General features: G+C 39.3%; 1 protein-coding gene across 1 annotated transcript; it reads right to left on the reverse strand.

The window, feature by feature from the left end:
- Positions 1 to 132: 132 nt before the first annotated feature.
- Positions 133 to 16,279, reverse strand: LOC143258755 (uncharacterized). The gene is made up of 9 exons (XM_076518219.1): positions 15,870 to 16,279; positions 10,767 to 11,146; positions 10,127 to 10,349; positions 8,916 to 9,203; positions 8,098 to 8,225; positions 7,836 to 8,008; positions 6,845 to 7,211; positions 5,243 to 5,687; positions 133 to 4,264 (listed from the first exon to the last, which is right to left on the reverse strand). The coding sequence occupies exons 1-9, from the start codon at positions 15,955 to 15,957 to the stop codon at positions 1,983 to 1,985; spliced, it is 4,374 nt and encodes a 1,457-aa protein (XP_076374334.1). The 5' UTR covers positions 15,958 to 16,279; the 3' UTR covers positions 133 to 1,982.
- Between the last annotated feature and the right edge of the window lie 10,756 nt (positions 16,280 to 27,035).

The following is a 27,035-nucleotide window of genomic DNA, read 5'->3' on the forward strand; positions in this document are numbered from 1 at the left end:
TTTTCTGATTTATCGTTGACACCAAATTTCGATGATCGAAACGAATGAAAATTGAAACGCTATGAAACGCGATTAGGTCTCGCAGAGAGAAGGTGATCTTTTAGGTTTCGCAGAAATAAAACACGTGCAGGATTCAAATTCAACAGGATGTTTGTAAATATATTTATTACGAGTAAAGACAGTAAGAATAATCATAATAAATAAGAATAAATAACAATAATTTATAATAGTATGCAACTGTGTCGATATAGTTCACTCTCTTGACACATGTAGTACGTATATTATGCTATGTGGTTCTTTGGTGGTCGTTTGATATGGTTCTTGAATTGAAGGCACAAGAATTGTGCTGCGAACAATTGGCTCCCGAAGCTATTGTTACTATTGTTACTGCGCCGCAATTTCAACGAAACTTTCGAATCGCGTTAAATCGATCGAAGATAATCGTGGCCACGGTTATAGCCTCCGATTATGGTTTCCGGAATTATTCTGAAACTTCTGAATTTCGAAAATTTCCGAGATTCGGAACCACGATCGATTTTTATAAACGATTCGCGATTAAGTCCGCGAACGTTGAAAATTCCTTTTACAAATCAGACATTCGTCTGTGAACGTTCATCGTGAAAATTTTTGTAATTTTACACGCAGGATGAGCAACGTAACTTGATCGTCTTTAATATCCGATTTATTTTCGATATGAGAAAAACAGATTGCAGATTTCATAATAAGATAATTCATATTCGTATCTGTATAATATGCGTTCGATTCGAAGAAGCAAATTATTTATTATTTCAATTATAGTAAATTATATCAATTTTCTATAATAAATGATATTATATTATTACCAATATTATTATATTAATTATTATAATAATTAGTTATAATAATAATAATGAACTATAATTGTAACAATTAATATAACATTATTGATTATAGTAGATCATAATAAGTAATATATATTATCAATTATTACGTCAGTAATAATATTATATTAATTATTATAATAATATTATATTATTACTTGCATACGTGAGACGCACATAAATGTATTATAAATAAACAAACAATTTTTCTCGAGGCTGGCTTCTTTCAATTCTTCATCAATTTGCAATAAATGTTTTACTTAAATATATATAAAATGTAAATAAATCAAGAACAATTTACTGTCCCATTAGAACATATCGTTCGTATAACTGCGATCATCTTTTTAAAATCATAGACACAAACATTCGTCGCTTTCAATTCGAGCAACATTTTCCCAAAAGTTGCTTCCGCGTTACAAAAGCGAATTTCAGGTGACCAAGTTACGTTACCCAGCCTGAACATCAAAACCAGAGGTACGAAACGACGAATCTCGCGCAGACGAGCCACGCTTCGTTCACGACCGATCAAATCCCGCGGCTATTCGAGCCGTTCGTTTCCGGTCCACGGTGGTCCGCGCGAGCATGATCAACGGTGCACAGTAAATACTCTCTAATTCGCGCTCAGATTGCGCACAGAAATGCACAATTTGAGAAGAGGAGACACGATTTATTCCAGCCTCGCGGCTCGCTTTTATAATTAAATTTTAATATTTCACAATGTAATAAATGAATAATAAATTCAAATAACATACTTTATAATGTAATAAAAATAAATAATAAATTTAAAGAATATATTTTACAATATGATAAACGAATAATAAATTCAAATGAAAAATTGTATAATATAATAAATGTATACTAAATTTAACTAACAACTTTTACAATAAAATAGATAACCTTGACAACCGGTAACTATAAAAACGAGCCAAAATTGTCAATTTTTGCGCGCAATCTAAATCTCAATCTTATCAAATTAGAGATAAAATCCCTATATTTCGGTTCCGCCTCCGCTCAAGAATCGTCAATGATATTTCCTCCCGGATCAAGATCTTCCGGATCAGTTCAACCCTGCCGATATATCGCTCTCGATCTCCCAATCTCTCCGACGACCCGCTGTCATCATCATTGTTTCCGTTCGGACCACCACCATCCGCGCGAGACTCGCCCCCTAATCTCGTGCTGGATCCACCTGTACAGAAGCAGCGCGATGAACGGTATCGCGAGGGTCTCCTTCTTGAACAGATAAACGTAGACGGCGGCCATCAGGAGGATCAGATCGGTGACATAGCCGACGGTGAACCTGACGTTCTTCTGCGCTTCGATGGCCAGCTGTTCGCCGTTCGGCCGGCCCTGGACCAGGTCCCTTTCGACGCCAGATCCGCGCCTGGATCCGCGGTACTTCTTGCTCTCCAGCGCCTTCTGCAGCCGCTCCATCTTCGCCTTCACCGGTGTCTCCTTCCTGCTCCTGCTCCTGTCCCTGGAACTGGACCTGGAGTGCGAAGGCTTCCTCGACCTGCGAGCCTCGTCGTCCACGGACCTCTCTTTGACCAGTCGTTGGTCCTCGGACCCGGTCCGCGAGACGGGTCGCCTGTCCTGAGAGGCGCCGCGGGCCCTGGTCTTCGAAGAGGACCTTGAAGACCCGCCGCCTCTCTCGGACGACGCGTTCCTGGACCTCGAGGCGGGCGACTGGGTCCTGCTCGATGCTCTGGAGGCTCGCGCGTCCTTCGCGGAGTCCCTGACGGAGTCCCTGACGAGCTCCTTGCCAGACTTTGTATCCCTCGCCGGGGTGGTCCCGCGGGAACCGGCGCTCCTTCTCGGCTTCCGGAGCTCTTCCTGCCTCGCCCCGTCGACCTTGCTCTCCCTCCTCACCGCAGCCCGCTGCTTCTCCGTCTCTCTAACGTCCTGCTTCTTCGTCACAACGTTCTCGCCCCGATCCCGCCCTAAATTGCCCTGCTCTTCTGAGTAGGATGACCTTCGCGAGCCGGCGAGGCCGTCACTGAACCTCCGCTCCTCCGAGCCCCGGTAACTATAACGGCTTGAGTGCTCCCTGACGATCTCGGTATAGTGATTCACGACCGCCATCCGCGCCTCGACGTCCTCCTCGTCGATCTCCTCCTCGGAGGCGGCCGACCGCATCTTCGCCTGGATCCTGCGCGTCTTCGCCGCCTCGCCGGCCGACATCATGCTGTCTGTGTCGGACTCCGACAAAGCCGGCGGCTTCATCGTCTGCGGCTCGTTGACCTCCTCATCCCTGGTGACCACGGGGTGCACGGATTGCACCGGAGGCACCTTTCGGACGGGCTTCTCCGGCGGGATCGACCTGCCGAAGCTGTTCACCGGGATCGGCTGCTCCTCTTTTGGCTTCTTCAGGATCGACTTCGGGACCAGGTTGGTGGGCGACGCGGGTCCTGGCGAGGTCGGCGTGGGCGGAGTCACGTCCAGGGTGGGGATCTTGTGCGCGTGAATCGCGAGAGGCTCCAGGTCCATGTGCTGGACCGGTCTGCCTCGAGGATGGTACGTGTCCTCCTCTTCAAGGACTTGTCTCGCCAGGATCCTCGCCTTGAGCAGCTTCAGGTCCTCGCTGTCCTCGCTGCTGCCTTCCTCCGACGACTCCTCCGATGTCTCGATGCTCTCTTCCTCTTCCTCTTCATCGTCCTCTTGCTCCTCCTGCTCTCTAGGCTCCGGCTGAACCGCCGGCGTCGCCGGTTCAATCGCCGAAACCACCCCTTGGCTGCGCGAGCCGCCCCCGCTCGCCTCCGCCTGCCACGGCATCGATCTCGCCGCCTTATCCTCCTCCTCCTCTTCCCCCTCCGGAACCAGTGGCACGTTCGCATCGTGCCACCTGCGCAGCCGCGTCGCCGCCTCCGCCTCCTTGTCCAACCCCCAGACGCCGGCCGACGGATCCGCGTCGCTCGGCAAGTTCGGATCCGATCTGGCCTCTATGTCCGGCAAGACGGTCGGCGCCGTCAGCCTCGACGGCGACTTCAGCACCTCCGGCTGGCCCTCGCTCGACCGCCGACGGTTCTTCTTCGCCTGCCAGCTGATCAGGTTCTGCGCAGTTACGCCCGGGTTCGACAGTCTGCGCAGCACCGTAGAGCGCCGCGGGTCCTGCGCCTCCGCGTCCCCTCCCGTACCGCCCCCCTCCGCCACCGACGCAAGCTCACCGGTCCTCCGCTCCACCCGCGTCCTACGTTTCGCCTGCTCCGACGCCTCTTCCGCTGCCACCGCGCGGTAGAACCGCTCCATTGCTCGCTCGTGCAGAAGCTCCGTCGAGCTCACCGCTTCCCGAAGCGTCTCTACCACTTGGTGCTCCTGGCTGAACAGCTCCGGCAAGGATAGCGACATTGGCGGAGGGATCAGGTCGTCCATCTCGTCCCCTTCGTCTGCCCCTGCTTGTCTTCCTTCTGTGGGGTGATCGTTTTGGTTTTAGTTTCTCTTCTTTGGAGATGGTTTTTCGAATTAGTGTTTAATATAATATTGGTGCATTGTTATTTTTGTGATGTAGTAGTGTGACTGATCTTGTTAATAGTAAATATATTGTATGTAATAATGTATTATTGTTGTTGTTATATATGATAATAATTGGAGTAATATACTAATATGACTAAACATATTGATATAAAATATATTAGTGCACGTTATTTTTGTGATGCACTAGTATGACTGATCTTGTTAGTATTAAATATATTGTATATAATAATGTATTATTGTTGTTGTTATATATAATAATAATTGAAGTAATATACTAATATGACTAAACAAATTGATATTAAATATATTAGTGTACGTTATTGTTATGATATACTAATATGACTAATCGTGTTAATATTAAATATATTGTATATAATAGTATATTATTATTGTTATATATAATAATAATTATTGTAATATATTAATATGACTAAACATATTGATATTAAATATATTACTATACGTAATTGTTATATATGTATATATGACTATTGTTATGATATGACTAAGCATGTTAATATTAAATATATTACTATATATCATACGTATAATTATTATAATATATTATATTAATAGTATTGCGCTAGATTATAAATTAACAAAGTCTAATAATACATGGTACTATTAACCTGCTCCTTCATTGACATGTTATCTTTTTAAATGACGTAATAAGATAAGTTAACGATTCATTGATATTACTATATGTACACATTAATATATTTAATTATTAATATATATCATAATTATTATGTATAATATATATTATATATAATAAAGTATAGAATATAGTATTAAATATAGTATATTACAGTATATTATATTATATTATATATAATATATTAAGTAGTATATTAAGTAGTATATAATAATATTAATGGTTTTCCAATGAAAAAAAACAACCACGACTTTACCCGAAGTCTTCGACGAACCGACGACGACGTCCAGAAGTTTCTTGTCTTGGTCGTCGGGGTACAGAACCAGCATAAACTCCGAGCTTCCGTGCAGCGCGCTTTCGTCGTCCTCTCTCGGGGTTGTCGGTGAGCCCGGCTTGTCGTCCAACGAGTGACTCTTCGCGAACGGTGGTGGCTCCGGTTCGTCGACGATCGCCTGCTGCTTCCTCAAGGTCAAGCTGACCGAGTGACGAAGAGGAGGCGTGGACGCTGCCGGACTCTCCTCCTCTGGAATTTGCTGCATCGACAAAGGGGACATGCTGCGCTCCCTCGATACGGAAGTCGATCGCGATCGAGACTCCCGGTACGTGGATCGTCTGGCGGACTCCTCCTCGGGGGGCGGCGACGCTGGCACGGCGACGGGGGATGTTACGGTTGCTACAGTATCTTTTACTTGATTTGTAATCTGTTCGAAAAGTTGCTTCGTTAAAAACATTGTAGTTTATCGAGGGATGCGATTTTTGTTTATTTTTCTCTTTTAACCCTTTCAGAGGCACTGGGCTCAAGTATTTTTATCGTTTAAGTGTGCTGCCATCTATGCATAGGTCCCACCACCCCCAATTTTAAGGGGTGAAACGTTAAAAGTAACAGAAAAGTGAATAACAGCTGTGATAAATAATAAATAGTAAAAGATTGCTGTGATATGATTATAGCAATATTATATAATCATTATATTACTATATTATAGCAATATATAATATAATCATTGTATTGCTATATTATAGCAATATATAATATAATCATTATCTTGCTATATTATAGCAATATTATATATATATTATATAATATTGCTATAAGCAATTTTTTTACTATTTATTATTTATCACAGCTGTTATTCGCTTTTATATAATTATTATATTGCTATAATTATTATATAATTATATGCTATTATATTATATATTATATATTATATATTATAAGCAATAATTATTATATAATTATAGCAATATAATGTAATAATACCATTATATGATAAAATTACGGTAAGCGAATGTTCCAATTTTTTTGAAAATTCATATGGTGCCCATGAAAGGGTTCATTTATAGATCGTATATGTCGATAGATTACCAGCTATGTCTCAGAATAATTACAACAATTATCGCGAACAGTGAATTTCAGCGTTGCACAACGAAGTCGTTTTATTCTTAGCAAGAAATATTTGTTAATAACTTTTCGCTTATGTATTAGACTTAATAAGGTATTCGGCAAGATACTAATAAGCACCGAAATACAATTTTTTCCAAGATAATTTGTCGAAACAGAAATCAAATAAAAATAGTTTCTATGAATTCTTCACGTTTGTTTACCAGCTGAAAGAAAAATTAGGAAGAATTTACTGTGCTCGTCTTTATATTAAATATATTAGTGCACGTAATTGTTATGATATACTAGTATGACTATACTATAAAAATAGTTTCTATGAATTGTCCACTTTTGTTTGCTAAAGGAAAATTTGGGAGAATTTACTGTGCTCGTATTTTTCCCACGAATGCACCAAATCCGCAATCCACCAATTAAAAACATTCGATAGAAAATTGGTCGGCAAAGGAACGAACGACTTGCCTCGGTATTCGTTACGTTCGCGCCGATACTCGAGCGATCCGTGTAAATCTCGGATCGGCTGTCGTGCTTTGTATTGGAATGATCCCTCGATCTGGCAGGGGGCACCGGCGGCTCCGACTTGTCCAACGTGTCCATAGCGAATGTGACTCTGCTGTCCGCTCTGGACGGTCTGCTGAGTCTTTGAGCCGACACGGACCGACTGTTGGGCCCGAAACGTCCCTCGTCCTCCTCGTCCCTGCCCCGGCCCTCTTCCCGCGTCAGGCTTCTCGTTCTTTGAGTCGGCATGGCAAAGCTCACCTCGCGCTTCTCCCGCGATCGGATTTCACGGTGGCTCTGCGACTTCCCGCCCATGGAAGGTGTCACTATACTGTTTTTCCAGAGAAGCAAAAAAAGCATGTTAACTACAGTAATTTCTCCCAGGAATGTCGAGAATCGCGGCGCTTTTTTATTATCGCCAATTGTGACTATAGAAATACCATAATAATGTATACAGCTATGTATAGACAACTATAAAAATATCTTCTCTTTCCACACAAATTGTACATTTATTAATTTTATTATTAAATTATATTATATATTTGAAAATTGAAAAATTAATAAATAAAGTTAATAATATATACTTACATTATATATAATATAACTATATATTATTAGTTTCATCTATTCATTTAATATATATAATGTATAATTATATTACATATAATTAATAAATTAAATTAATAATATATAAGATATGTATAATATAATTACATATTATTAGTTTCATTTATTAATATAATATATATAATGTATAATTATATTATATATAATATAATTGTATATTAATAATCTCATTTATTAATTTTTCAATTAGGTAGAATTTACTGTACCGTTATTATCGTTATAAGTTGACATACTTTATATGACCGTTCGACAGCGTTAGAACAACATTTTGTCTATCGTTCGACAATCTCGGTCGGTATGTTAGATAATTAAAATTTTCGAACGGTACCCTCTCTTTAAATCTGGAATGAAGATCACATCGCTTTCTTCGCTAGGCTCGCTCATGCCATAAGGATTCTCAGCCTTCACCCGAAATTTATACTCCGATCCCTCGATCAGCTCCGACAAGGTCGCCTTGGTCTGTCTACTGGTGGTCGCCTTCAACCAAACGTCCCAGCCAATCTAAGGAACAATTATTTATAGTTAATCGTTGATCTATTAGGGGAACGTAAATTTGCGCCGATCGTCGCAGTAACGTTTGCGCAACCCACCCTGTAATACTCGACGATATACGTTCCTATTTTGCAACCACCGTCGTCCTCTGGTTCCTGCCAAGACAGTGTCACCGACCTGCCCAGTGTCATGGTGACCATAGCTTTCCCAGGCGCGGCCGGTCGGTCTGAAAGCGCAATTTTTTCATTAGAGAATCGCTCAAATGCGGATTTTTGTTTGAATTCCTATACAAATTTTCTATAATTTAAGTTTGTGTTAAAAAGCTATTGTAATTTAAATTTATGACAAATACTCATTACAATTAAATTTTATATTGAAATTTCTATATAAAAACCTACCGTAATTTAAATCTCTATCGAAAATCTATTACAATTTAAAGTTATAATAAAAATTAATTACAATTAAATTTTATATTGAAATTCCTATAAATAACTGTTATAATTTACATTTCTATTGAAAATTTACTACTATTTAAGTTTACGATAAATACTCGTTACAATTAAATTTTCTATTTGAATTTCTATAAGAATCTACTGTAATTTAAATCTCTATAAAAAATCTACTACAATTTAAATTTATAATAAAACTCCATTATAATTAAATGTCATATTGAAAATCCATTATAATTAAATTTTATATTAAAAATCTATCAGAATCAAATTTTACATTAAAGATCTGTTACCCTCTAAAATTTAGAATAAAATTCCATTATAATTAAATCCGCCATTGAAATTCTTACAAAAATCTATTACAATTTAGATTTCTATTCAAAATCTATTCGCCGTCGTTTTTAATTCGCGCGAAGAATGTTAATGCATTCTTCACAGCCCTGCTGCTACATTGTATTTATATTAACCTGTGACTGTAACTAGAAATGAAGATATGTCCTCCCCAAGTTTATTTATGGCTTTGACCGTGTACTCTCCCCTGTCGATGCGCTTGGCATCCGGTATCTTTAGAATCGCCTCGATGTCCATCGTCTCGAAGACGTGTCTGCTGTCATCCGATATCAATTCGCCGTCGTGATACCACATCACGGAGGGCGGGGGTCGTCCAGCCATCGTCACCTTCAATCTGATAGTCTCGTCCTGTTCGAAAAGCAGCCCGTCCTCGTATTGTCGCGGGAGCCGGATTTTTGGTGGCGCTGGACAAACGAAAAAGTCGATGAAAATCGAGGAATCATTATCCAAAACTCGTACGAGCCTCGCGATTACCGTTACGTTTACTTTAAGATTGTCAGGACACATTTAATTATTTTTTATTTACTATTATTATTATTATTATTATTACTAAGAGGAGGAATTTATCGAATAAACATATTATTCGTACTTTTATAAAGTAATATACAAGATGTCCCATAATTATGTTAACAGCCGGAAGCAGGTGATTCCTGAGGTCATTCGAAGCAACTATTTCCTTAGCGAAAATGTTCTACGAGGCTTTGTTTACGAGTTATTAACGAAAAACAGTGACCAATCGGAGAGCGAGTGCGGCCGGCGCACCACCCTCGAGGCCAATGCCGCGTCGCGCCGGCCGCCTGACGCAGCGGTAGCAGCCGCGAGGGCGGGGCGTCAGCCGTACGCCATCTTTCATTGGTCAGCGTTTTTCGTTAATAGCTCGTAAACGAAGCCTCGTAGAACATTTTCGCTAAGGAAAAAGTTGCTTCAAATGACCTCAGAAATCGCATGTCTCTGCCTGTTAACATAATTATGGGACACGCTGTATAGTAGCCAGTATTTTAATGCTATGTAAATGCAGCGTTAAAGAAATCAGGATATTTGTAAAAATATGTTTGCCAGCCATTAAATTTAGCTATTAAATAAATTATTAGCTATTAGATAAACTGCTAAATATGCTACTAAATAAGCTACTAAGTTGCTACTATTTGCAATTGAAAGAAGTGGACAGATTGAAAGAATTGTCACTGTTTGAACACAGAGGAGCAATATATACATTTTGACAATTTTTTTCGAAAATCGAAAGCTTTGAAAATGAAGCTACGCCTTGGTTAAATATTTAAAAAAACACGGCGAGAAGTTTCAGTATGAAATCGAATATCCTGCACACCTTCGAGCATCAGTCTAGCTTTGGTACTAGTGTGGCCGGCTCTGTTGGTGGCCGTGCACTTGATTTCGCCCTCGTCATTCAGGGCTGTTTGATGGATCAAGAGAACGCTTCGCCCGCTGTCCGTGATGATCCTAGTTCGCCTGCTGCTGAAGATCTCGAAGCCGTCTTTGAACCACGAGATCTTCGGCAGGGGTGAGCCGGTGTATCGCACCACGAATTCGGCCTGCGGATAGAAACAAATGGTAAACATTGATGAACGAACAATTAATATATATTAATATTAATATATTAATATATTACAATTTATATTATATATTAATATATAATATAATAATATATTAATATAACTAATATATATTCTTATTTAGTATTTTAAATGCTAAACTTTTTCATCCTGAAATGACGAAACTAGCACAACCGTTGAAGTGTACTATTAATTATTGTTTAATTATTTATTGTATTTTAATTGTACCGTTAATTATTGTACTTTATATTCTGTTATCGGCAGACTCTGGATCTTTACGCAAGATAACAATTAATCGATTAATTTTTATTATTAATTAATTATATATAATTTTGTTACATATAATTTGTATTAACTGTATTGTATTGATTTTGGAATTTTACGCGGAGCAAGTACCTGGTCATTTTCGAGGACGGTCGTGTCCTTGAGCTCAAGGTCGAAGCCGGGCGGGGACGCGGCGGACCTCTGCAAGGTGACAGTCAACGGATCGGAGATCTCGCTGGGCCGCGAGAGACCCACGGCGTTCTGCGCCCTGATCCTGAATTGGTAGCGCCATCCAGGCTCGAGGCCGCTCAAGGTCAGCTCCGGAAAGGTGCATAACCCTGGCGCGCTGCGCACCCAGTGCTGCGACCCGAGCCGTCTGTGCTCGACGAGATATCCGACGATGGCCGAGCCACCGTTACTCGGTGACCTCTCCCAACGAATGGCAACCACCTCGGGCTGCGATTCGTCCGCTCCCGGTATTAAAATCGGCTTCCCCGGCGGAGCTGGAAGACCTGCAATCAGAATCAGACGCGTTTAAATACCTTTTCGCTTCCGGTGTTCCCCCTCTTTTTGCGCGGCTTTTTCTCCGGAACCTTTTTAAGCCGTGTAAAAACGGACGATGAATATGAGCGAGCCAAATTTAATACAAAACTGCGAAGACACTAGAATAATTATTATAATAATATAATATTACAATATCATATAATAATATTTATTATTTTAATATTTACTATTTTGATATTTGCTATAATATTATTCATTATAATAATAATTTATTTTATAATAATATTATAATAATATTATAACAATATTATAATAGTAGAACTAAAATTATATATTGAAGAATTACTTTTTCGTTTTATATTACTGATGCATATATTTGGGATTATTATTATATAATAATAATAATATTAATTATAACAATTATTATAATAATAATATTTATTAAAATAATTATAATAATTATTATAATAATATAATATTATATAATAATATTTATTATAATACTATTCATTACAATAACAATTTATTTTGTAACAATATTATAATATTATTATATTTAGGATGCTGTTGGGATATATTAGAACTAAAATTAACCAAAATTATATATTTAAGAATTACTTTTTCATTTTATATTACTGGTAAATATATTTGGGATTATTATCGCATTATAATAATATATAGTATAACAAGTATAATAATAATTATCATAATAATATTTAGTATAATAATTATTACAATAATATAATATTATAATATTATATAATATTTATTATTTTAATATATAATACAATAATTTTATAATAATATTATATTTAGGATATCGTTGGGACAGATTATCAATTTTTCGATCGCAACAATTTCTTAGAAGGGGAAGAAAATTTAACGCTTACCGCGTACCTAAATTAACTCGAATGTTTAAACAATAGAACAACAACAGATTAGAATTTTATAAAAATTTTTTAAACTGCAGAATATTTGCAAATTATTGCTAAAAATTTTCGCGACGCGTCATACTCGTCAAGGTACGGCGAAGGGGGTTAATAGAGGGGTTAAACGGATGATTTTGGGAGGATGGATCGGATAAACGAGTCCGCGGTCGTTTAATAAGTTCACGGAAAGCTCGCACGTGCCAGAACGATGCTCACGTACGCGTGGAACACACATTCCCCCGGCGCAGGCCCGCCGCAGGTGGCGCTCCAAAAATAAAATTTGAAGCGTTTGGCAATCTGTGGGCCACTGGCTGTGCTCCCTCACAGTCATCGGGGTAGGAAAACTATGCAAGACTCCTAGCCGACATCGGACACCGGCTCGGCTTGTCTCCGATACAATTCAACGGCATACCTATCGTTATTACAGACAATTTGGCCCCGTTTAGTTTCCTCGCTTTGTTGTACGAATTGTTGGAATCGATTCTAGTACGACGGTGAAATCTTGCCATAAATTGTATATTGCATATATTATACGTACAATATACAATATATAGACATAGTAATAATATATGTATTATAATATTAATAATATAATAATATAATAATAATATAATATATAATCTAATAAATATATATATATATATATTCTATATATTTATAATATTAGATTGTTATATTATTATATTATTAATATCATATTATATTAATTATTAATAATAATATAAATAGTAATATACATTCTATTCTATATATTTATTATATTAGATTATTATATTATTATTATATTATTAATATTATTACTATATCTATATCTATATAATAATTCTATTAATAATAATATAAATAGTAATATAAATTCTATTCTATATATATTTATTATATTAGATTATTAGATTATTATTATATTATTAATATTATATTATATGTATTATTACTATATCTACATCTATATAATAATTCTAGTAATAATAATATAAATAGTAATATGAATTCTATTCTATATATTTATTAGATTAGATTATTATATTATTAATATTATGTTATATATATTATTACTATATCTATATCTATATAATAATAATATAATAGAATATGTATAAAATATATATCGAATATATACAGAATATATAAAAAATATATAGGGAATATATAGAGAATATATAGAAAATATTGTATAGGGAATATATAGAGAATATATCGAAAATATGTAGAGAATATATAGGGAATATATGTATAGAGAATATATAGAAAATATATAGATAATATATACATATATATGTATATATGAGAGAGAGAGGGAGGGAAGGAGAGAGAGAGAGAGAGAGAGGGAGAGGGGGGGGGAGAGTGGACACTCAGAGAGGATATGTGTATATGTATATAAATTAATTAATCAATTAATTAGTATTAATGAAGTATAATTATTAATCAAAGTAGAAAAAATAATCGTAACAGCAGACGGTAATTAGCTGAAGAAATTGGGGTGCGGCGTGAACCAGTCGACGGCTCGAACGATCGAGACCACGAGGCACCATTGGTTTCCCGTCCTCGTAACAATGAACGCCGCATTCATATCCAAAGCAGCGTTCACATTTCTCTATTTACGTTTCAGGTCTGGGAAACGGTTTGTTTCTAGGTCGCCGGAGTCTGCTAATTAACTCCTCGATCTTTAATGGAACGCGTCAAAATTTGCAGCGTACACGACGGACGCGTCGTTCTCCAAGAAAATTGGTCGGTTTTTTCGTTTTACGTCTTTTTTTTTTTCGTTTCGTCGAAACGAGATTTCGCGTTTCTCGCGCTTCCATCCGCCCCGTGGAGCCCAGCTACCTTTCAACAGGCCCTGCCATCGGCTATTAAAATAAACGCCCCCGAGGCGCATGAGTTAATTTTGGATTGCCGGCTGATTTGACAGTAAATAAATACAGAATTTCCAGCGCAAACGAAACTTTCATAAAAGCGAGAGCGAAACTTTGCGACGCGTCGTCGTCGACGCGTTTTTTCAGAAACCGATACTTTCAGTCGCGAAAACCTTTGAAACACGGTACACGGCTGTCGCGGATCATTGTTCGAGCGGTTAGGTCACCGGTTGCCATGCAAAAATGCGTCACGTTTAAGGAATATTTTTTCTTTATTATTTCTTTATTTTTTAAATTTATGATAAAATTTTACGCGAACGATGCGCTATAATTAATTTCATTTGAGTAAAATTATGAAATTATTGAAACGAATTAAATTGCATTAACATTGTAGTCTTTAACGGTGTCATCATTATTTATAATAATATTAACACATCGTTTTCTAAGTGATACGATAATATCGTGATATGATATTTTTTATAATAATATTAACACATCGTTTCTGAATGATATTGTCATTTTTTGATAATAATATTAACACATCATTTCTAGATGATATCATCGTTATTTATAATAATATTAACTCGCCATTTCTAAATCATGTTATCATTCTTTATAATAATAATAATAATAATAATAATAATAATAATAATGCATCATTCTGAAATAATATTATCATTCTTTATAATAATAATAATAATAATAATGCATCATTCTGAAATAATATTATCATTCTTTATAGTAATAATAATAATGCATCATTCAGAAATGATATTATTAACAACATTAACATATCATTTCTTACAATGATACTAACATTACATTCAACTGCGTCCTGAATTGTTCTTAAGACACAATAATTAAAACGTTAGAGTAATTTGCTATTTTCAATATCCATCAGTGCATTAAAATCTATCGAAAAGTTTGTTAAATAAAATTATAAATGATCCGAAGCATGCTAGGTTATATTTCCGTCAGAAAGGTCCGCCGTTTCAGAATTAATTAACACTAGGTTCACGGAACCCTCGAAAATAACAAGCCGATGATATATTAATTTACAATTATTCAGATCCTAAAAATACGATTACGAGTTATCTATTCAATACCTATTTCTTTCTACGAACGTTACAACAACACCGTTTCAAAAACCGAATAAATCGTTAGTTTTATAAACCGACATAAAACATCTGCATCTACCGTGAAAAAAAGCAGAGTCGCTTAAATCCGACTCCGCCGAGACGGTATTAAACTGAGAAACCCGTGTGCGAAAGCAAACAGGTCGCAAAACACCGTGGAAAGGTTAAAAGCCGCGAAGGAAAGAGCCCGGTGGGGGTCGGTCGGTTCGGCAACAGAATCAGCTGGCTAATTACCCCGGCGTCTGCCGATCACTCAAACGGTTGCGCGATCTTGACAGATCCGTCGGCGTAGGCAGCCTAATTTTAGCGATCGTCCCACCGTCGAAGCAAGCCAATCGAAGAAGCCAGCCGAGACACACAGCGCACCGTCGCGACACCGTCGTCGCCGTCGTCGTTTCACGGCGAGTCACCGTTACCGGAAGCTCCGTCAGTCACGCCGGATGCATCGCGCGCAACCCTCGCGGGATCATTCTCGTCGCCGGAGGCTTCCCCTTTGGCCAGGCGGGACGCGACGCGGCAATGGCGACGACGCGTCGTGTCTCGTCGTGTCGCGTCGTGTCGCGCCGTGTCGCGTCGCGCGGCAGCATTCGCGCTGTCCGTCGAGAGTTGTCGGAAGCTGTTCGCGCATCGTCGATCGAGTCCCGATCAAGATGGCGCCCGGTGGCGCAGTGTCTGATGACACGTCCTCGACCCTCGGGGAGCCAACCTTTGACATATTTGGCGGGGACCTTGCGGCCTGGCAGCGCGGGCCCGGAAACGGCCCGCGAGTAAGAAAATTGCGAAACGGAAACGGAAACGGAAGCGATGTCTAACCTGATCCCTCCCAACGCGGTCTTCTGGAGGCGCCGCCGACGACCAGGCTGCTCTTCGAGTAGTGGTTCTTCGTGGTAGCGTTGCCCATGGTCGTTCCTCCTCTTCCACGTCGAGCCGAGCTCGACGATCACTCCGTTCCTGGCCAGCTTTCCGTCGGTTCCGGCACGTCGGACAACCGGAAGCCCGTCATCGATCGACAGCTCGATCAAGATCTGACCCGAGGAAGGGGGTTTCAGCGGCCTAGGCGAACGGCGGCGACGGCGGCGGCGGCGGTCCGTCGTCGACGACGTCTGAACCGAACCGAACCGAACCGAGAGAGAGAGAGAGAGAGAGAGAGAGCGAGAGAGAGTGAGAGAGAGAAAGAGAGAGAGAGTAAGAGAGTGAGAATGCGGCTCTCGATATAGCTTGAGGCTCGGTGCAGCACTGCCGGACCTCTTGGTGGCCGACGACCGTAGCGACGCCAGCCTCTTCAGGCTTCCTCTTCAGGCTATCTTTGTCCCTCCCCCTCCCCCGGTTTCTTTGTTTCCCTCCGCGCGCACTTCCGCGAGTTCCTCGGAATTCTCGAAATTGTCTCCCGCGCGACGCTGATCGCGCCGCGACGCGCGGTGTAACGAACGATGAACGAAAGTGAAAAAACACCGGTGTCCAATATTTTCATGGCTGACTGTATCTTGAAATACCGATAGAGGAGAGCGTAGATTTCGATACCGTTTCACGCAATTTTTATCGGATTCTCCGGTTTCGCGTCGAGAACGATCGTCTCGATTTTACGCGCGTCTCCGACGAGCCGATAAAAAAGATTTTCGAACGAAAGACAGTCGGTAATCGTGCGACGATAAATTGCATTCGGAAAAATTAGCGAGCAACTTTTTATTCAATGAAAGCATTAAGGTCGTCATCATTTTTTACAGGGAAATTGTATATTCTTTTCCATGAATCGATGCATCTTTGCATCCCCGTTGAAAAACTATTGGGGCTCTTAGGTCGAGAATGAATTAGTTTAGAAGTTATGAATTTTTTATGAATTACAGTATTCGGACGCCCCGAATACTGTAGTACTTTATAGAAGTAATAAAATCTAACATTTCGCAGTGCGTAATCTTCCAAAAATGAATCTCATAATTTTTTTATATGTTTAATATCGATGATTTACGACACGCGAGTAACAGCAATCGCAGTTTTAATTCATTTATTGATTTTCGATATTCGAAAGCTCATGAAAACGTCGAGTATTATGAAATACTTGCAACGGCAGCTGCGAACACTGATTCGAAAGGCATTTATATTTTGGTAATTAATAATAAGCTATTCGTTTTAGCGTTATTTTTAGATAAAGTAATCGTCACTTTGATCAAAAATCGACGCACACTGTCGCTATCGTCTAGCCTCAAATATTATTGTCTAACACAGCACATATTTGGCGCATAATTTTTTACTATGCGCGAACATTACCGCGGTGCTTTACCGAACCGCGTACCTTAACCTATACGGCGCAGTACTCGATGCGCCGGTGCGAACATGCTCGATCGTGGAGCACCTATACCTAATTTGCAAAGTGCTGCAGTGAGAATATCTTGATCCTAGGAATCGTAGCTGTGGGTGTACATGTAAAAGAAAATGGGAAAAGTCCAAAGGAAGAAGTCGAAGGAAAGAGAACAGAAAATATCAAACGATGTAGAGAAAAGGAAAAATGTAAGGTTATGCCACCCTATGGAAAACGTGGCGTTAGCCTTGCCAGAAATTCATGGAGGAAACTCTTTTGCACAAATATATCGGAAATATAACATTCCAGAGTAACACAGTAATCGAGACGTCCACGGTATTTGACACGTGGTAATCGGAAACGTCCGCAATATTTGTCATGCAATAATCGAAACGTCCACATAATTTGTAATATATGCATGTAATATATGCATTTTTGCGTGAGATTTCCCGCAGTTGTCGATCGAAAGTTGCGGAATTTTCGCTATCGTTAACCTTTTAGGTACGGCGCGCTTGGTCGCGGATGGCACAAAACCCGTTCACGACGATTTCCACTGCGACATTACGCGCGGATAGAGCTCAAAATGAATGAATTATGATTTATCTAGACATCGAAGAACTTCATTAATTAACACGTTGAATGCCATGCCGGTTTTACAGAAATTGTCCGTGGCGCCACGTTGAATTTTCTTTTATGTGATACATACAGGGTGTCCCAAAAATGTCTCGCAATCCGAAAGTGGCGGGTTCCTCGAGTCGTTTGAAGCAACTTTCTCCTTTACAAAAATGTTCTCCGAGGCACCGTTAATGAGCTACGAGCGGTACTGGGCTTCGCGCGCTGGTTGGCTGGGCCGCCTCGCGACAGCTGTACTCGATTCTTATTGGTCACTGTTTTTCGTTAATAACTCGTTAACGGTGCCTCGGAGAAAATTTTTGTAAAGGAAGAAGTTGCTTCAAATGGTCCGAGGAACCCGCCATCTCCGGATTGCGAGACATTTTTGGGACACCCTGTATAGTGTTGAAATATTATCTGCAATAGATAAGTTACAGTGTATAACCATGTTTGACATGTTAATTGCGACAGGTGTCACTGTTTGAATTGATGATGGTAATAATACAAAATTTTAGATATTGACATTTGTTTTAAATTATATATATTTCTATCAATTTGAGCGCGCCGGTCACCGGTGGCCCCCATGGCGTTACCGCCAAGTTAAGTGCCGGTCACCGGTGATCCCCGTGGCATTCGACGTGTTAATGAATTAATTATTACTATTATATGCGTATAATAACCGTCCAAAATCACGATATCCAATAAAATATCGCTATAGCGACGTACCGTTCAAATCGATGGTATCCACGGAAGCCGCTATAGCAGCTTACCGTGCCTAAAAGGTTAACACGGAGGAACCCACGAGCGGCGACATGACGCGGAGAGGTGAACGCGTTCGTGACGTCACCGTCCGGTAGGAACCTCAGCGTTCGCTAGACGGCCATTCGCCGATGGACCATTATTTCGCCGGCGTACACATTGCGGCCGATGCGCAATAATATACTATACTATGTACGAAATTGTATTTACCGCGGCGGCACACCTTGCTTTTCGCGGTGTTTGGTCATCGCCGGTCACTGACCTTGATTCATGCGCGTGCCGCGAAGTACCAAAGTGCTCTTACGCGCGCCATGGATCGTTCACGCTGTTCGATCGGTGTATTCGAGACGGCCACAATAAAACGGAAACAAGAAACAGAAATAAGTCAAATTAACCTGTAATCGCAGACGTCGATTTATCGTCGCTTCGACACGAGCAGCGATAAGATTGGATAATATTAATATTAATATATTAATTTAATTTTTCATATTTATAATTTATATATATATATATATTCATCTAATTTTCAAATTAATAATTTGATACTGGTTATTATTAATTAGTAATATTAATGTTAATATATTAATTTAATTTTCAATTTATAATTTGATATTGATTATTATTAATTAGTAACATTAATGTTAATACATTAATTTAATTTTTAATTAAAAATTTGATATTAGTTATTATTAATTAGTATTATTAATATTAATATATTAATTTAATTATTAATTTAAAATTTGCTATGAATTATTATTAATTAGTAATATTAATATTAATACATTAATTTGATTTTTAACTTAAAATTTGATATTAACTATTATTAATTAATAATATTGATATTATTAACACGAATAGCGATTGATAGAATAATATTTTCTTCGAAAAACTAATGTACAATATTATATAATATTATATCCATTATGTAATAATGGATATAAATAATTATATAAATAATTATAAAATTAATCATTATATAAATAATTATGTAATAAATGTATACAGCGGACGAGAAAGAGAGGCGAAAATGATTTATTACCATTCCCTAACATCCAAATGAAAGATTCTATAAACAACCAAGGAATAATAAACAAATTATTTAGTGGAATTATTCCAAGTGATTTTTGTTATTTGAATAAAATAACTGAATTTTCTTTAATTTAATTTCGTAAACGAAATATTAATTTAATTTGACATTTGTCGCTTATTGTTTATTGTTTATTATCTCGAATGACATTTGCTCAGCGTTAATACCGTTCCGCGTATCTCCGCGAGCGCGTCCTCCGGCTACGGAGGCGCGTAAAAAGCCATAATGGCAGGCGTCAGCCATGGAATTCGAGAGCGGGCCAGCCTTGCGCGCGGGGCGGGAGGGGAGAGATGCCGAAGTCCCGGATGTCTTTCCGCATACGTGACCGTTAATGTGGTCCGATGATAAAAGAATTTGCGGTTTTGCGTGCGACGTGGGAACACGCTTTCGTCCTTCACGGGAGCCTCGCGTGCCTGGGCCCGATGGCACTATGGTGGGACCACGGTGGGACCACCGGTGTCCCGTACCGGCGTACGAAGGTGCTACAAAAAAGCGGTACTGGTTTCTCGTACTGGCCGCTAAAAAGTTCTCCGGCACGTCGCGTCGGCATTACTCTCCTTAATAACAATTTGCTGGCGCGCCTCGCGCGATTCGAATATTGATCAATTTTTTAAGCCCGGTCGGGCGGCTCGTCGGAGAAGTCGTTTCGAATGCCATCTCGCACGCGTTGTTTAGGAACCTTTTTTTCCGGGAGAACTGTTAAGGTTTTTGCATTCAGTTTTGGCATTTACTTTTATACTTAGACCGTGTTTTTTTTGCGTAAAATAAACCTTTTTTTTAGTCCATTTTAAGGAACGAGGATTCTAGAAAAATGTGATGATTTTTTTATGATGACATGCATATACAGCGTGAGTCAAGGTTATGGTTATATTAAAGCAAAATATAATATAAAAATCGTGGGGGCTAATTTGTTACTCACCCTGTATTTATTTACTTTAAAATTTTATTTTATATTCTATTTTTTAATTTGTTTTACATTTTATTAGTCATAGTTTTAGTAATAATATTATTATTAATATAAATGAATGTTATTTAATTTTATATGATATTTAAAAATAAGGAATTTAATTTAAGAGATTATATGATAATATTAATATACATGTATTATGTAATAATAAAATTAGTAACAGTATTGATAACGGTAAAAATGATGGTAATAATAATAGTATTATGTTACTAATTTTATTATTATATATAATATATGTATATTAATATTATTTTATAATCTTAAATTGAATTTCTTAATTTTAAATATCATATAATTAAATGATATTAATTTATGTAATAATAGCGATAATAATAATAGTAACAATAAAATATTATATATAAATATTATATAATTATATATGATATAAAATATATATAATATATATAATATAATAATAATTAATAATAATAATATATAATAATAGCGATAATAATAGCGACAATAATGGCGATAATAATAGTAACAATAAAATATTATATATAATAATATTAATATACATATATTATATAATAATAAAATTAGTAACTGTATTAATAACGATGGTAATAATAATAGCGATAATAATGGCGATAATAATAGTAACAATAAAGTTCAGCATTTCGGGCGAAGCGCCGTCTCCAAAGTTCTCTCGCGTTCATTTTTCTTCGTCCGTATCTGTCGCCGGGTACAATAACCTTCGGAAAGTTTTACGATCAGGACTTTTACCGTCAAAACATGTTCCCTGCGCGCACGTTTGTAACTCGCCCGAGAGGTCAGTCGCACCTATAAATCATTCAGCAGAAAAAACATTCCGCAGCCGCGTCAGGACCGTAGGAAATATCTCGTCACGCGGACGTCGATGATTTCATCGCTTTCGATTTACCCCTTTTTGCGATAGTTTTACGGTCACCGCTTACAGTCCCCGATACCCTCGTAGAAGAAACGACCGGGGACAAGGTATTGCGGAACTCTTCTTCGAGAGAGCATTTCGAATAACGGTTGCCGTCTATTTTTGCAACACGTTTAATTGTCCGCGGTGACAGTGAAAGGAGTACGAATTTACTCGACCGTTAATAACGTATATTATTATTATTATTGTTATTGCTACTATTATTATTATTACTATTGTTATTATTATTATTACTAGACCGCGGATTGCCGTGGAAAATAATAATCGAGCAGCTCGATTTTTAGAAACATAAGTCAAATAAAAATGCCTTTCCTCTTTCGATCATTTTTAATAATATAAAATATTTTTAACAAGTACATAATATACAAATATTCTCAAATTTTTATTCTGTCCTTGAAATCTTTTTTTTCGACTATCAGCCACTTTACTTTTTATATTTAATTGATATAACGTGTATATTGTCTTCCATGCATCAGCGTGCATCGCAAGGGTTACTTCAAAGTGCTGCAACTTCGCGAAAAAATGGCAGCCGCGTTTCGACGCCGTGATCGACGTCGCCGAAAAAAATTGTACAGTCACCATGCATTTCGTCGAAGTTGGCAATCTTCGTCGCGTCGAACACGGCCTCGCATTTAAAGGGCCACGACGGCGAGGGCGCGTCTAATCTAAAATCTAGAAACGGTGTCCGAAAGAACAGGTTCCGAGCTTTAATCTCGATCAAAGATCATCGTCCTGCGATCATTTCTCGCGGAGTTATGGCCGGTCGAATTTGGCCAATTTCCACGCGAAATTTGTCCACGCTAGAATCTCGTCGAGCAGCGTCGAAAAGACTTCGCGATTGAAAATAAACGGTTAAATAAAATTCGCGGTAAAATAAGCAAATATTTGCCAGATCGATCTAAGCATCGGCAGGATACATCAGAAACTGCGTCCTCTATCCAGCAGAGAACGCAAGACCGCGTCCGGACGAGAAGAATGTATTCGGCGGCCGAAGCGTTGCTGAGAAAATTCGCGGATTCGAAAGGTCTCCGGGTTGGTTCGGTCGGCAGAATACAAAAGAGGACGCGCGCGGCGCTGCGTCGGGAGAAAGAGGTCGCGGCGGGCAGGAAAGGAGAAGGAAGAGCCACGAGGAAAGGATCGGTGGTGGGGGAAGACGGTTAATCGGTGCCAGAGTACCGTTGTACCTGAATGGAGCAGCGAGATGGCTTTCGGTTTCCCTGCAGCCTCCGTCGCAGCTGCAGCTCCGTTCCCCGATCTCTGTTCGCCCGTTCGCCCGTTCGCCGTTCTACCGACTTCCACGTACGCGCACGTGACCACGCTAGCGCTTATGCCCACGCCGACGCTCGCGCTCGCGCGACCGTTCGTGCACGTGAAAGCAGCGCGCGACAGTTTTTCTCGGGCGGCGATCCGCGGATCGGATCGAAGGCTCGCCGCCGCTCGGTCATTTCCGCGTGCGGTTCCGCCACGGGACACCACCGACTCGGCTCGGGGCACGCGCACCTGCGGCACCGACGACGCGTCGCGACAGCTGTTCCAGCGTTACCCGGCCGCGCGCGCCCCCCTCCCCCTCTACCGAGACGCGACTCGCCGCCCGCCGAGAGATGCCGAGGACCACCATTCCAGTTCGACTCGGCTAGTTTCGGGGAACCGGGCGGCCGATTCGTAGCCGCGCTCTCACATCGATTCGCGGCGCCCGGTCGTCGATCGCTTCGCTCGATCCGTCTCCGGGATCAGTCGCCTCGGCCGAGCCGGACGCCTCGGATTTGTTGGTCAAGGTTCCCGAGGGGCGCAGGACACCCGGCCGTTCTGCTCGACTTTCACCGTGCTCCCCTTTGACAAGCCGATCCCGCTTCCCTCTTCTATTACGCGGAATCTAGCCGATTATCCTTGCGCGCGAGTGCGCGAGTGCTGCGACTCTCCGTGCTCGTCGAGAGAGACACGCGCTCGGAATGTGTCCGTGATACTTTTCAACGTGGTTCGCGATTCTGCATGGTTTCGTTACGAGTGTTGTGTTATAATAGTGTACGGTAAGTGTGTACAGTGTTCCACGCGATTGCTCGAATGATCTTCGATTCTTGGTTCGTGGACCGCGGAGATCGAAACACTGGAGAACTTGCACGCTCGCGAATATTCGTCGTTTATTCGTTCGTTTATTTGTCGGAAGAGGAATCCTGTTGGATAATGTACGAAAAGATTGCAAATTAATGGCGGAGAAAGACGATGTACGTGACGCGCGAAGTACTCTGAGACAGATTGAGGAGCCAACCGATTACAATGGACGTTAACGTCCCGAAAAACTTTATTTGAATTTTGTTATTATCGTACCGTGGATTTCGTGGATTTCTAGCAAAATTGGGTAAATGCGATTCAACGCTTGACGTTCCGGAAAACTGAAAGCGACCGTTTTCTGTCAGTTATTGAAGGTACCAATCGGATTATTGTTGCCGCGGGTAACGCGTTTATTGAATAAATAATTAATAAACGTATTTTTGCAATCAGAATAATTACATTTATAATACTGTAATTAATATAATACATTATATAATACATTATAATTATTATACAGTATAATACATTATATATTTTAAATATTATACAATATAATACATTATAATTATTATACAGTAAAATACATTATACATTATAATTATTATACAATATAATACATTATATATTACAAATATTATTCAATATAATACATTATAATTATTATACAGTATAATACATTAGATATTATAATTATTATACAGTATAATACATTATATATTATAAATATTATACAATATAATACATTATAATATTATTATACAGTAAAATACATTATTTATTATAATTATAATAAGCAATGTATTATATTTTCACGGTTTTTTTCGCAAGCATTAAAATAGTTTAAAAGAAGGAAAGAATTTGAAAATATCAACGTATTATTTCGAACGCTGTTAAAACGGCCGAGCACGGAACGAACTTGCCGATTAGTTTGCGTTTCTTCGAATCGGCGCGGACAACGTTCGTCTCGCGTAAAAATCCGCGGTACAATATAATTTATATTACATCGGTAATATCAATTCCCGACATTATTCCCGGCGCGAATATATCGACCGTGCACGGCCGGACTCCGTAAAATGCAAGATTATCGAAGAAATAGCCGGTAAACCGGGGCTGTTTCTCCGTTTCCGTTTCGACCGAATGAATCGCTTCGGTTTTACGACATTCTGACGGGTTCCGGCTCGGTAGCCAGCCAGTTAAAGTCCATCGAACAATTACGGGTGTAATACCGCGCGTTAATAACAATTTCGTCGTAGACACTCTCGAACTGAGAAATGCCAATGAAGGAACGGGGACGTCGACGGAATGATAATAGACTAAAGAAATGCGACAGTGGCGTAGAAAAGTGTCGGCACGCTTCTTAAAATTGAATAAATAAATAAATAAATAAACAAATGAATAAATAAATAAAATAGAATGTGTATTTCATAAATATAAACAATATAAATGTAAATTTATATTAATTTGATCGATATAAGTATAAATTTAATAACAATTTATTTATTTATATTTTGATTTTATTTATATTTTTTATGTTACTTTCGTATTAACGATTTATCGAAAATAGACAGAAATTATAACTATCAGTTCTGAATTCGGATAATCGAAGATTATATTAATAATATATTAATAATATATTAGAAGCTTATATTAATAATACAGGGTGTCCCAAAAATGTCTCGCAATCCGAAAGTGGCGGGTTCTTCGGGTCATTTGAAGCAACTTTTTCCTTTACATAAATATTCTCCGAGGCATCGTTAACGAGTTATTAACGAAAAACAGTGACCAATGAGAGGCGAGCACAGCTGGCGCGAGGCAGCCGAGCCAATGTGCGGAACTGGGCTTCGCGCACTGGTTGACTGGGCGCCTCGCGTCAGTCGTACTCGATTTTTATAGGTCACTGTTTTTCGTTAATAACTCGTTAACCGGTGCCTCGGGGAAAATTTTTGTAAAGGAAGAAGTTACTTCAAATGATCCGTGGAACCCGCCATTTCCAGATTGCGAGACATTTTTGGGACACCCTGTATGTTAGAAGGTTATATTAATAATATATTAGACGATTATATTAATAATATATTAGAAGATTATATTAATAATATATTAGACGATTATATTAATAATATATTAGACGATTATATTAACAATATATTAGAAGATTATATTCATAATTATAAAAGTCGGATTAAGCTGAGAAAATGGATGGAGAGTGCAGCGATCACGGGGAAGTAAGAGAGCGATGGGTCAGGAAGGACCCGAAGAACATGCCGGTATTACCGGATTTTTCATCGACGAGAGCACGCACGCGCGGTTGCCCCCCTCCCCCCCCCCCACTCGGTGAACGTGTATCGAGGCATGCAAACCACGAGGCTGTTTTTGCAGCGAACGAACCCGATCGCGCGTAACACAATTCCCTGGATCTCGGCGAGATCGTACCGAGACGTCGATCGTTTACCCCGTCGATCCGCCGTATTGTTTTACACTTAACGCGGGCCGTGCGTGCCGCATGATGATCTACGCGCCGCGAGCCAGCTCGGGTCTCTGCCGCATCGATACACCACCCTCCAAAAGTATTGGGACACTTGAAGGAAATGAAATGAATTTGCGAGAAACTGATGCAAAATTCTTGGAATTTCTTCGATTTATTTCGAAGTTAATTTTACGAACCTGTAAAAAATATATAATACATTATACATATTTAACGGTATAATAAAAATAATGTTAATTAAATGAAAGATTATATTATTTAGAAATAGATAAAAGATTATATTATTATATTTAACGGTATAATAAAAATAATGTTAATTGAATAAAGGAGAATTAAAGTTTCTTTTCGTCGATACGATCGCCGCATTTTTAATCATTTCTTGGATTAATTTCGAAATCCGTTTCATTCGTTCGTCTATTATTTCTGTTCCTATTTGGTTCCATGTACAGTAATTTCTCCCAGAAATGCCAATTTTCTGATTGCCGTGAATTTCCCTGTGCTACGCCTATGTAATAATCAAGAGTGTAATGCGGCACGGGACGCGAATTTCCGGAAGACGATACAATCATTTCCGGGAAATGAGGGTTTCCTGAGGTCATTCGAAGCAATTTTTTTCTTTTCAAAAATTTTCTCCGAGGCATCGTTCGCGAGTTATTAACAAAAAACGCTGGCCAATGAGAGGCGAGCTCGGCTGGCGCATGGCGGCCGAGCCAACAAGCGGACGAAGCCCGGTTCCGCTGATTGGCTCGACTGGCGCGCACAGAGCCCAATCCGCTGATGGGCTCGGTCGTCTCGCGTCAGCCAAGCTCGCCTCTCA

Source organism: Megalopta genalis, chromosome 1, assembly GCF_051020955.1.
Source record: "Megalopta genalis isolate 19385.01 chromosome 1, iyMegGena1_principal, whole genome shotgun sequence".
In the NCBI taxonomy this organism is placed as follows: domain Eukaryota; kingdom Metazoa; phylum Arthropoda; class Insecta; order Hymenoptera; family Halictidae; genus Megalopta; species Megalopta genalis.

Bases quoted from the DNA above. Each gene is read 5' to 3' on its own strand.
- LOC143258755 (XM_076518219.1), bottom strand. From the start codon at position 15,957: ATGGGCAACGCTACCACGAAGAACCACTACTCGAAGAGCAGCCTGGTC. The intron at 10,350-10,766 runs GTACTTGCTCCG...TTCTATCCGCAG, and splicing joins CCGTCCTCGAAAATGACCAG to GCCGAATTCGTGGTGCGATA. The intron at 9,204-10,126 runs GTGTGCAGGATA...TCGTTTGTCCAG, and splicing joins AGCTAGACTGATGCTCGAAG to CGCCACCAAAAATCCGGCTC.